The 13,277-nt window shown below is 36.2% G+C and overlaps 1 protein-coding gene across 2 annotated transcripts; it reads left to right on the forward strand.

Annotated features, from left to right (window-relative positions):
- The first annotated feature begins 3,916 nt into the window (after positions 1–3,916).
- On the forward strand, positions 3,917–10,211 carry LOC144204219 (leucine-rich repeat-containing protein 3-like). 2 transcript variants are annotated; one of them, XM_077728062.1, is made up of 3 exons: positions 3,917–4,152; positions 5,423–5,552; positions 7,667–10,211. In XM_077728062.1, the coding sequence occupies exon 3, from the start codon at positions 7,941–7,943 to the stop codon at positions 8,706–8,708; it is 768 nt and encodes a 255-aa protein (XP_077584188.1). In that variant the 5' UTR covers positions 3,917–4,152; positions 5,423–5,552; positions 7,667–7,940; the 3' UTR covers positions 8,709–10,211. The 2 variants fall into 2 exon arrangements, with proteins under 2 accessions (XP_077584188.1, XP_077584187.1); XM_077728061.1 differs by lacking the exon at positions 3,917–4,152 and having other exon boundaries at positions 4,964–5,552.
- Positions 10,212–13,277: the final 3,066 nt, after the last annotated feature.

Genomic DNA, 13,277 nt, shown 5'->3' on the forward strand with positions numbered 1-13,277 from the left:
TATTTTGCGGCTATTACGAGGCCGCCCGCTTTGGCTAATCCACAAACATAACAAACGGAGATAAATAACATTTGTCCAATTTGCATTTTAACATGCAGACATTGTACAGTTCTACAGGAACAACGATCTTACAAAACAAGTCTAGACTTAACATTGCATTCACCTTTTGCGGCTGTTGTTTTTGAGAGATTCTCAAAGTCTGCCAGGAACACTGTCAAACTGGATTCATCAAATCTTAAAAATCTGGCTTTGGAATTGGAGGTAGCATTTTTTTGGACATGCCAGAATAATGACAGCATTTTCTTTTAAAGCCAACTTCTCAAAAAATAGTTGGCAGGAACAATAGCCTCATTCCACTGATAGAAATGTTGTAACAAAGAAACGAACAAGGTGTCCTCAGTCAATTAGAAAATTGCGTCCAAGGACCCAACAGACTTGTAAAAGTCTGCAATTCTTTTTCCGATATCTTGATTGATTTCTTTATAACTTGGCCGCTTCTTCTACAAACAAACAAAGTCTTTCCGTGCCTTAAATTCCATCTACAGTCTTTTTTTTAACTCGCATGTTGTTCATTGACCAATCACAACCTTCCCAAGACACAGCCTAATCAATTGAGTTTTCTAATTTAATTAAATACAAAGTAATGTCTGTGGCCTGGAGCCAGCTGGGATAGCTGTTCAGAAAATGAATACATGGATTTTGAAGAGAGTAATGACTATAAGGCACACTTAAAAATCTTATAATTTATAATCCAGTGTGCTTTATATATGGAAAACAAATTAAAATGTGTCCTTAATTGATGGTGCGCCTTATAATGCAGTGCGCCTTATAGTCCTGAAAATACGGTAATATGTATACATACAGTATGCAAATGACTATGATTTTCACGACTATAAGGCGCACTTAAGTCTTATAATTTATAATCCAGTGTGCTTTATATATGGAAAACAAATTAAAAATGTATCTTTCATTGAGGGTGCGCCTTATAATGCAGTGCGCCTTATAGTCCTGAAAATACAGTATACAAGTATACAAATGACTTGCTTGGGAGGGTGCTGGCGCCTTGCTGCTATAAAAAGAGCAATTGCCAAGCAGTCATTGGTCCTTTGTTGTGTATTGAGTATTTTAGCAAAATATGACACTTACATGTCTAAATTTAGCTGCCCACAACATACAGAGAGACGTTAAAAACTCTTGCTGAATGGCTTCAAAGTATTTTTTGACAAGATTTACACCTTCTCCTTCAGCAAAGGCTTTTCCGAAATCTTTAGGTGGTCACAAAAATAGTTCAAAATACACTTTTACGCTAGAAATGGAAGGTTTGCTGCCAGAGGGGAACAAAACAAGAGGTTAATTTGGGGTTAGAAATACCCGCAATGCTTTATTTACCATACAAGTGTAACATAAAAGTCCAATTGTGACTAAAGCTCCATTTTTCTTTTCTAACCTCATCACTTAATCTAGCAGGAGATAGTTTGTGTCCATGGCAACTGCAAATCGGCTTGTACCAACAAAGGATTTTTCCAATGCATGTCAACAATCAATTGTGGCATATTCCAAATAATCGCTTATAAATACTAAATTAGAAATTTTCCTCATTAGGTTTGTCAAGAAGCCCATTTTTTTGTGTACAAATGGTGGACATGCATTTTTTAAACAATACGGGTGTCCTAACAGGGAAATATTTTGCAGTTTTTGTAGTTTTTTATAGTTTTTTTTATTTTTTTTATAGTTTTTTGTAGTTTTTTATAGTTTTTTGTAGTTTTTTATAGTTTTTTGTAGTTTTTTATAGTTTTTTGTAGTTTTTTTATAGTTTTTCTGTAGTTTTTTGTAGATTTTTATAGTTTTTTTGGGTCGTGATATCCCCAGACATTCCCCTTCTTGAGTTGGATGAATGTTGTTGTCAATTTAGAGCATTTAGGAATCATCCTACGGGGCGATTACAGTCAAATGTCCTGAAACTTTTCACACTGTGCATAATGGAAATAAATAGGTGTAATTAGAAACGCTCATCAGGGGTGTTAATCACGTAAGAAATGTGGAACAACACAAGTTTATTTCAATGACAAACCTCATAAACAAGGCCGTCGTTGAGAGATATGATAGAATGTAAAGTCTAGATATAAAATTTTATGACATTTTTGGTGTTAAATGCAATTTTTGTATGTTGTTTTGAAATTGATTAACAGGTGTTTTGGTCCATGTAGCTGATTAAAAAGGTCAAAAAGGCATTGTTGAAAGGTAATTTGAGGTATTTGTAACAGATGTGTTCCACTTTTTCTAGTCTTGGCTGGCTTCCCTTGGCTATTAGAGATGGTACCCCCTCTTGGTTTGACCCCCAAAAATCTTGACGGTCATATTGTGGAGCGTAAGAAATTTACAATGGTTTTGATCAATGTTCCCTCTAATTTTTTGTTGGTTTGGGCAGAAAGACAACCTCCCTGAGGGCACTGAGTGACATCATCATTGCTCGCCATCATGGGGAAAGGGGTAAAAAATAATAATAATTGGATTTTATTTACTGCACGCCATATGATTGCTGCTGCGCAGAGAAGACGAGAGTAGTGCACAATTGCTTAAAGGGAACATTGCTTGTGATTTTCCATTTGACTTAGATATATATAGTATACCTTCTTAAAAATTCCATATTTTTGATTCCGTCAATTTATGTCAGCCTTGCAGATGACAAGAATAATGGATTATTGATGATTTGTCAACAGGGAGGATGTAAAAATGGCTACAATTTATACAACTCAGCTCGTTTAGAATGTTCAAGGACACAAAAAAATGTGAATTATTTTGTTGTATACACAAAACCAGACCCTGTTTTCAAAATAAGATACCATAAATGCCTTTGTAGCTAACGTATGCCTGTATTAATATTTTTATTTTATTTTTTTGCAGTAAAAGACCAACTTAATTACCGTATTTTCACGACTATAAGGCGCACTTAAGTCCAAAATTTTCTCCAAAATAGACAGGGCGCCTTATAATCCAGTGCGCCTTGTATATGGAAAAGAAATTAAAATGTGTCATTCATTGACAGTGCGCCTTATAATACAGTACGCCTTATATATGGAAAAAAATCAAATGTTTCATTTATTGAGGGTGCACCTTATAATGCAGTGCGCCTTGTATTAGTGAAAATGGTAGTTATTTTTGAGAATATTTAACCATATTCCAGACATCAGCTGCAAAACCACAGGCGTTGTCACATCTTGTCAAATCAGATTTATTAAAAATAACCCGAAATCATCTATCAAATTGCCCTTGGACATATTTTTTAACCCTGGTAATAAGAATTATAATGATACTAAAATATTTAAAAAGGATCATAAAATATTTATAGTCAAGTTTTTTAAAGATACGACCAATAAAGATGTTGGAATTTTTTATATTATGAAAACATACACGTTCTTAATTGCTTTTGTGTGGATTAGTTGCAAAATAATAGCTTTTTTGTTTTTGTAGCTGAATTGTGAGTATCTCATTATCTCGGCGTGATTTTTGGGAAGATTAGTACAAAGATACACCTCGAGGAAAATTATGTTATTAGATAAATTTGCTGCAGACAAACTAGACGGTCTAAGATGACGTGACGAGACGTTGATGTGGACGACTAAATGATGGCGTCCTGTGGAGAAAACGAGCTTGAAACGAGCCATTTTTCAGCCAAAAAACGTCATTCTCCTCACTAGACGACAATCACAACTCTCTACTGAGATTCAAAGACAGGAAAATCTTCAAAAAAAAGAACAATATCCACCAAACACACGCTGACAAACTCAAACCAGCATGAAATCTAGTCAAAGGCCAACTCGTCATCCTCTGACGGAAATACAGCAATAACAATATCCTTATTATCTAACATTTTAATGCCTATTGAGGATTATAATTATTTCTTTTCTAAATTGTGATGACAGAAAGGTTAAAAGATAGGTTTTCTTTGGTCACATTAGTGCCATGTATAAAAGCTAAGGACATTTCAAAGTGCATCCATCATGGAACAATGTTAAATAACCACAATTGGAGCACAGGGGGTTGAGACCGGATCTGACTGGTCTTGTACATACGCACACACATACACACGCATGGCTTCTGGAACAATGGGAGGCACGGCCTACTTTTTGAAACCCACGGGAAGTACAAGAGGTCAGTAAAATCACATTTTGTCTCACCTGAATTACTCTCCCCGGAACGATAAAACCCAGTTATACTGCCAATTAAAAAGTGACTGATTGTTAAAAGTGTGTTCTTTTGGCTTAGCGTTCTGTCAGCAATTAAATAGTTTTTTTTTTTTTAATGACTAGATCACGGATGGGCAAACTACGGCCCGCTAGGCGCTTTAAGACGGCCCGCCGACGTTGTTACATTTTAATATTTCTTAATACATTCCTTTACTTACTTTACTTTGTACTTCATACTTTTATGATGAGTGATGAGTATGTTAATACTTTAGTCTTTTTTTCTGTTTATGTTTCATATGTACTGTTAACGGATGCACTTTTTTATTTGTATCCTATCTTTTGCTGACCCGGCTCATCTAAATGACATTTTAATATTTTTAATACTTTCCTTTTTACTTTACTTTGTACTTTATACTTTTTACTTGAATGATGAGTATGTTAATACTTTAGTCCTTTTTTCCGTTTATGATTCATATGTACTGTTAACGGATGCACTTTTTTATATGTATCTTATCTTGTGCTGACCCGCCCAACTAAATGAAATTTTAATATTTTTTAATACTTTCCTTTTTACTTTACTTTGTACTTTATACTTTTAACTTGAATGATGAGTATGTTAATACTTGAGTCCTTTTTTCCTCTTAATGTTTCATATGTACTGTTAACGGATGCACTTTTTTATATGTATCTTATCTTGTGCTGACCCGCCCAACTAAATGAAATTTTAATATTTTTTAATACTTTCCTTTTTACTTTACTTTTTACTTTATTTTTTAAAGTCAAAGTTTGCCCACCCCTGGACTAGATCTATCCTAGATTACTTCTTTTGTATTCATATTATAAAAGTGCATGCAAACTTTCTTTGTTTCTGTGTATACAAGATTGATTGTTAACATTGACCAAACAGGTGAATTAAATTAGAATAATCCATAGTCTGCACGCCAGAGTTCAATAGGTCGCGGCCTCCTTCACTTGATAAATCGATTTCGATGAGACGGAACAATCGGCGGGATGATACGTTAAGATATTGCTATCGAACCGTAGAAAATTATGAGTGTTGTTCCACAAACACGTTCCATGTATCTAATTAAGGTATGGCTAAAGAATCCAATCTTATTTGCATGGCTTGGGTTACCATGACGACTGGCGGCAGAGTTATATGCTTCGCTAATTTAGCAAATGTCCTTTTATAAATAAATATAACTCAAACTGTGAATAAAATTTGATTATTTCAGGATGCAATTTGTAGAAAAGAAGCACAGTGGAAGAGTGGAAAACACATCCGCCTCACAGTTTTGCCCCCCCGGATCTGCGTGGGTTTTCTCCAGGTGCTCCCATTTCCTCCGACATCCCATAAACATTCAGGTGAGGTTTTTTGAACACTAAATTGTGTGGATTTTAGTGTGCGTGAATGCTTATTTCTCTCTCGTTGTCTTGTAATTGGCTGAATTCAGAGGTTTGCTACAGCACCCCCAAAAACATTATGCAGATAACCAGCATGGAAAAAAAATGAATGAATGCTTATTTCTCTCTTGTTTTGTGATTGGCTGGATTCAGAGGTTAGCTCCAGCACCCCCAGCGAACATTATGCAGAATTTTTTTTAATACATTTCTCCTTCAAAAGGTTGTGCAATTTTATAATTGACTAGTGAACAGGCACAATTATGACAGATATTAAAATATCAAATTCCTCCTCCATAAAACACTTATTTTTAATGCAACATTTTCTTGTTAAAATTCAAACAAAGCCAATTGTCATGGCTTTTTACTCCCCACGGTTCCAGACAAATGTGATTGTTGATTCACAGACGGAACAATTCAATCAGTTCATTTGCCATGGAGCCCAAAGGGGGGGGGCTTTGTTGTCCACAGTGGCCCAGGTGGGAGGGGCGGCGCTGGGTGGGTCGGCATTGGGAGGCGCATACAATATCTGGACAGAAGCGCACTTGGGAAACGTTCAGTAGTCTGTGCTCCACCTGGAAAGGAGAGCATCCTCCTCATCCTCCTCATCTTCCTCATCTTCCTCCCTATCAATATACATTTTTGGGACCGCAACACTCCAATCGAAAGGATTTTAAATCATAACACTTTCACAAATCTCCATATATTGGACATAGTGATCACTTTTGATGATAAAGTTATTACTGCGCTCTTTTTCTATAAAGTAGCTTCTATCAAAAGAGAAATGTACAAATGGTGAGTACTATTTTTGTACTATTTGCTTATGAGGGAATGTAAAATTTGATCATTATGACATGGACTATTAATGAGGCTTGCGTTAGAGGTATTAAATATTTAGGAGATTAATTTAGTTTTGTTCTTTTTTGTATCTTGGATGCTTTTTATAGATGTGATGTGTGTTTTAATGGGTTTTAATGATGTGGTTATGATAGGGTGGGTTTAAATGGTGCACGTGGACATGTGTGTGTGTATGTGTGTGTGTAGAGTTCAAAATACACACATATGAGGATTTTATTTGAGATTTGTGTGTTACTAGGGGGAAGAACCAAAGATCAAGTGCGATATGTGGATATATGATCATTTATAAAAGCAATTTAGATGTCTCAAAGGGTCAAAAGACCCAAAGTGATCGCACTGGACAGTCAGTGGAATTGCCTGATTGGTTTATAATGAGGTGCTTGATGGGTTTTGGTAGATTTTGGTCACCTTTTTTAGAGGAGTTGTTTCAAGTTAGGTGGATCTCAGAGGGTCTGCTGGATGCACCTTGGGGGTTTGGGAAAATGGTCTATCTGAGAAATATTGTGTTATTAAAATAAGTGGAATAATAAGTATGGATGTGCATTTGGGGATTATTCAGCAAAAAAGACAGTTTAGGTTTGCTTGTGGCTAATTAAAAGCTGTGATTGGTATATTGTCGTAAAAATGTCTCATTTAAGATTGTTCCAGGATATTAAATATATATAATAGTTTTAGTGTTATTGTGCGGTGAATAGGTTGAACTTTTTTAGCAAAAAAAAGATTTTTTATGTGTTGTTTTTGCTGTTTTTATTGCGTATTACACAAAATCAATGTGTAAATACTCTAAATACTTCATTTTTTCAGTTTCCATTCTAGCAATCAGAAAGTCAATTTGCTATTTTACATTTTGTTGACAACTTAAAGGATAAAGAATATTTTTTTTGTTGCTCAACTCGCCAAGACTGTAATTACTATTGACGGATTCTTGCATTAAGGGAATGATTTCAGCACGTTGTGATGAGTACGCAAGGCAAAAAGACGCTAATGGTTTTTCTAATTAAATGAAAGAATCTGGCCAATGACCCATAAGCATGATTCATTCTTTACAAAAATGTATTCTAATCAAATGGATTAAGCCTAATCATTATATTATGATGAACGTGCTGTAAACATTTGCAGTGAAAATGGGAATTAGTGTCATTTGTATTCATAGAAGAAATAAAGTAATAAAGTATATTATTATTGCATGTCGCTAACATTGTTTTTTCGTTTTTTTTCAGTGGTGGAAGAGATGATAACTCCAAATCTGCCTGGCAACAGATCGCACAATCTGTAATAATAATCCAGACTTCTGATTGGATGTTTTGTGTCATTTTTGGATGATTTGCCCCAAAAAATCCATTTGGAATCAAAAAATGTGACGTCTTTTCTCCAAGAGAACTCCACGAGGACGCCATTGCTAAAAAAATGGGAAGTGAATGACGCCATATTCACTGACTATGAATAGTAAATTGAAAACATGAATGCATTGACTTGAATTCTGAGGATTTGAACATGCCGTCGTTATTCAAGCCCAGAAAATCCAACTACATAATCAGTATACTTTTTGGAATACTTTTTTCCCGGGTTTCATCTTGTCCTAGCAGCTGCCATTGCACGGAAAAAAGCGGAACTACGGTTGTCAGATGCGTGTCTAGAAACCTGGAAAAGATCCCATCGGACTTACCTAGAGACACCGTGGCTTTAATCCTGGCGTCCAATCACATTACTAAAATCCCAAATTACGCCTTCCGAGAGCTCAACTACCTTCAGGAATTAGACTTATCCAACAATGACATCGAGACGGTGGACGTAGCAGCCTTTCACGGTCTATCAGACAGTCTTCTGGTTCTGGATTTGTCCAATAACCGGATCCAAAGTCTCCCTAAGGAAGCTTTTGTCCATCTCAGGGCCAAAATCAACCTCTCCAACAACCCCTGGCACTGTGAGTGTATTTTACAGGAGGTCTTACGGGAACTTAGACTAGATCCAGAGTCTGTGAAAGACGTAGTGTGTCACACGGCTGTCCAAGAGGAGTATGCTGGAAGGTCGCTGATCCAGGTCTTGGACTCTGGGATCAACTTCTGTAACTTTCACCATAAGACCACGGACGTGGCTATGTTCGTGACTATGTTTGGGTGGTTCACTATGGTGATTGGATATGTGATTTACTATGTGAGACACAATCAAGAGGATGCAAGAAGGCACTTGGAGTACTTGAAATCCTTGCCTAGTAGTTCTCAAATCGCAAAAGACTTTGATACCATTAGTACGGTTCTTTAACAGGATGCTTTTATTTTAGGTTTGTCTAAATTTGTGGTGTTGTGGTTCAAAAGATGGAAGGTTTGTTGCAGTTTTTTTTATATGTTGGATGATGTTGGTTTTGTTTAGAATGAGGCACAATGGTAAGTTTAAGACATTAAAATGGATTTTTACATGTGCTTGCGGCTTTTCTAGCCTTAGAAAATCATCATTTTTAGCCAATTGCAACAAAATAAAATATAGTGACAGTGACTGAAGGTAAAGTGTATATTTTTTTGTTGGATTTTGGAATTTTCGAAAATGTTTCAAATGTTAGAAGTCAATTTAACGAAAAAATAGGATGTTTTTTTAGGATGTTTTCCAAGCCCCTTAATTTCCCGCCCTGCTTTGGCTCATTACATCATCAATTTACCCATTGACTAAGTTCCCCATATTGCCAACCTTATAGTAACATTGTCCTGATCTTTCAAGACCCCTTAAATATTGTATTCAGATTAAATCAGGGCCAGCTCCAGCACCCCACGACCCGGGCAAGTGCCTGTAAAATTAACAAATGATAATATCAACATGTCCACCAAATTTCACATGGATGACATTTGTCAGGAGTATTATTTTCTGGTCATGACATGCTAGTGTAATACTTATAAAACAACGATATGTCTTTGTGTGGGTGTATGTGGGTGTGTGTGATCCACCTCAGTCCATAAATCTTGAAAGCACACAAAAGGCCACTTAACTAGCACCCCTCCCTTCACTCCATTACCCGCACGTTGTTGTTTTTTTACTGCAGTTATTTTCTCGCTCCGCAGTCTAGGTTTACTTTTATTAGGGCGAATGTTCTGCAGAACGTCCTCCGTTGACTCCGTTAGGGTTCGGCTGTACTCTTGATGGAAAATGAGCTGCCTTCTGTAATGCCATTTTGAAATATTAGTTCATATTTGTTATTTGTGGACTGGGAATATTGAAGGATTTCAAAGTATCTTATTCAAATCCATGGCAAATGTTTTTGTTGATTTATCCATTTTTGGCAGTGTTTTTTTGCCGAGACAAAAACCAAATTTTGAGGGGACTGGAGTCAAAGTTCTGTGACTGGACGTTTGGTAGCCTGGACGTTTGGTCGCCTGGACGTTTGGTCGCCTGGACGTTTGGTCGCCCGGACGTTTGGTCGCCCGGACGTTTGGTCGCCCGGACGTTTGGTCGCCCGGACGTTTGGTCGCCCGGACGTTTGGTCGCCCGGATGTTTGGTCGCCCGGATGTTTGGTTGCCCGGACGTTTGGTCGCCCGGACGTTTGGTCGCCCGGACGTTTGGTCGCCCGGACGTTTGGTTTTAAAAAAAAAAATTGGCTTTAGTTGGAGCAGAAAGGCTTTTTTTTGCAGTTCAAATCTGTCCTGCTGTAACATTTTGGCTGCCATTTTCGTGATGACATGAAAGGGCTGTTTTCATTCTGTCTATTTGTCTCAATTGTTCTTTGGATTTTGGTGGCCATTGTACAAGTGTTTGTCAATAAAGTGGCATTTCCTAGACATGAGAATTGTTTTGTTTTTGTGACGATTTGAGTTTGTTGAGTGCTTTGGTGCATTGTTTGTGCCCTAGGGCATATTCACACCTAGAGACTTGAATAGTTAGTTTTCAAACTATAATCTATCCTTTTTTTGCTCTGATGCGGTTCTTTTCCAGAGATTTAACGACACACCCATACAATTCAGGGTGTCTCGTGCCCAAAAATCAGCTAGAATAGGCTCAAGCACCCTCCCCCGTGACCCTAGTGTGGATTAAACTTTTCTGAAAATGAAAGAACGATTGAATAATCCCATTATTTTATGTTGGAGTTTAGTTTAGGAAATGTAGGGGTGCCTCCCTTTTGAGAATTCCAATATTTTCTTTGGCACTGGTTCTAGTAAAGACATGATTGGTCCTGACAGAAAAGATCTCACCTTGCCCAAATTCAGACTGGCTTAAGGCCCTCTTGTTTTTATATAGTTGGATGACATTGCACTATTTCGCCTTTGACGTATTTGTATATTTTAGCCAGAGGACATTTTTTAGATACTGTCAACTCGGACGCTCCGTTTGACACCGCCTAGGACAATTTTATGTGTTTTTGGATATAATATTTAGATTTTTTTTTATTGTATGTGGATTAAAAACCCTGAATATTCCGTTTTGTATAGAAACATTGTTTATTTGAGCTTTTTAAATATATTTTTAGATTTCACCAAATGATTTTTGAACTAAAAACATAGAAAAAATGATTAAAAAATGACAATTATTGTTTTGAAAGGGGGAAAAAATCAGAAAATATAATATACATCTATACACTTAATTTTAATTTGATCCGAAAACAAAAAATGGGTATGCAGAAGTCTGTATGAGAAGGCAAAGCTAAAAACACAGTGTATTTTTTTCCCTGACAAAGTCAGCAAAGGCCACATGATCTGACAGCTCTTGAAAAGATTGCTTTCACATGATCCGTTGGTGTGGAATATGCTGAGAGCCATATTTCTTTCAGCCTCGATTGCTTCGGGAAAACGCGGGTGGATTAAAATGTTTGTGTGTTTGGCAATGTTGCGAGCTTGGCGAGGATTTTTGATGGACTTGGAGCATGGGGTCTCTCACATTTCAATCAACGACAAGTCGGGGATTAGTATGGCTTGTTCGGGAAACTGCAGTACCCTTAGAAAACCCACATAGGGACGAGGAAAACATTGGAAATTGGTTGGAACGCAGTGGAGATCAAAAACTGGACCTGTAATCTTGCATTTTGACTCCGTTTAACATCATTTGCAGGACTGGGTGTAAAAATTGTAGTCTTTAAAGTAAGACAAAATGACAAAAAAACAACGAAAAATAACAAAATTGTTTCAAAAAACTGGCTTTATTTGATTTCTTGGAGGCTCCAGCACCTCTGCGAGCCCTGGCGAGGAAAAAAAATACTAATTGGATATCAAATATTGACATAAAATAAAATACAGCAATAACTCAAAGTACAAACAATGCAAAACAAAGTACAAATTGCCGTACCGCATTCATATTCCTTCAATTATTATTTTTTTTCCAAAACAGTGAATTAAACGAAGGCCGCGTTTGTTGAAAAGAAGAAAAAATCTAAAGCAATTACGACGAAAATGTGACTCAAGGCATAAATAGAGCAAAAGATAAGAAGACTAATCTCAAGAGCAAAACGATAAAGACTCCATGTGATTATTCAGTGTTGCTTTGACAGAATATTGATTTACCTTGATGTTCATCATCCAATAACCTCTATGCTTTATACCAGCTGCAGTAGCTCCCTTTTTTTTTGCTGCTTGTGAATAAAGCAGGCCGAACAGGTTATTTTTAGATGACCTGCTTGCTTGACTAAAGGACATATATACTTATTTTCCATAAAAACATGTTCAATCATGACTTTAACAATCTCCAAATAGCACGAAATTAGTCTTATTTGAGTTCTAAATTGTGTCAATGTGACAAAATTAAGTTAGTTGACACTTTGGCTTCCATTGAGGGCAAAAAATGTCCAATTTATTTGAACTTGGACAGTCATTCACTGTCAATTAAAACCATTAAGTTAATTATTTTGTAAATTATTTGTTCACGTGGACATAACAAAAAACGATGTCATACTTTAAAGGGAATGTTGTGGTTCTGATGATTGGTAGCAAATGAGTTAACAATGGAAAAGACGGATGGTTATAGATCGCATAGATTAGACAGTATTTTTTTCAACTGGGCTCAAAGGGTCACGTTTTTGGTTAAATTACTGTCGTGACTTGCCGCATTGACCGTGGCGTGTTCACGTAGAAAAGCGGACATGCCTTGAACATGCGGCGTCTGATCATTATTTCACAGAAAGCGAGCGAGCGAGGAAGCATCCCCGCTTACACTCAGGCGGAATATGTTGTCTCATTAAAGCCGCTAGTTCATCTTGAGTCACTAAGTTCAGGAGCAAAATCGATCATCGCCATCAAATAAATTCAGTCTTTTACTACTACTTCTTCTTATCAGGGGGCATTTTTGCGGCGGCAGTACTCCAATACAGGATAGAACAGACATGGGCAAACTACGGTCCACGGGCTACGTACGGCCCGGTTAGGGTTTTTAGTCCGGCCCGCTAACGTTATCCAAATAATGTAGAATAGTAAGGTTTTTTTTCCTTAAATAATGACATAGTATAGTAAGGCTTTTTTTTTATTAAAAAACAACATAGTATAGTAAGGTTTTTTTTTTTTTTTTATTAAATAACGACATAGTATAATAAGGCATTTTTAAGTTAAATAACAACATAGTATAGTAAGGTTTTTTTAAAATTAAATAATGACATAGTATAGTAAGGCTTTTTTTAAATTAAAAAAACAACATAGTATAGTAAGGTTTTTTTAATTATATAATGACATAGTATAGTAAGGCTTTTTTTTAAATTAAAAAACAACATAGTATAGTAAGGTTTTTTTTCCTTAAATAACGACATAGTATAGTAAGGCTTTTTTTAAATTAAAAAACAACATAGTATAGTAAGGCTTTTTTTCTTAAAAAACGACATAGTATAGTAAGGCTTTTTTTAAAGTAAAAAACGACATAGTATAGTAAGG

This window comes from Stigmatopora nigra, chromosome 11 (genome assembly GCF_051989575.1).
Source record: "Stigmatopora nigra isolate UIUO_SnigA chromosome 11, RoL_Snig_1.1, whole genome shotgun sequence".
Classification (NCBI taxonomy): Eukaryota; Metazoa; Chordata; class Actinopteri; order Syngnathiformes; family Syngnathidae; genus Stigmatopora; species Stigmatopora nigra.

Coding starts and splice junctions, on each gene's coding strand:
- LOC144204219 (XM_077728062.1), top strand. CDS start 7,941: ATGCCGTCGTTATTCAAGCCCAGAAAATCCAACTACATAATCAGTATA.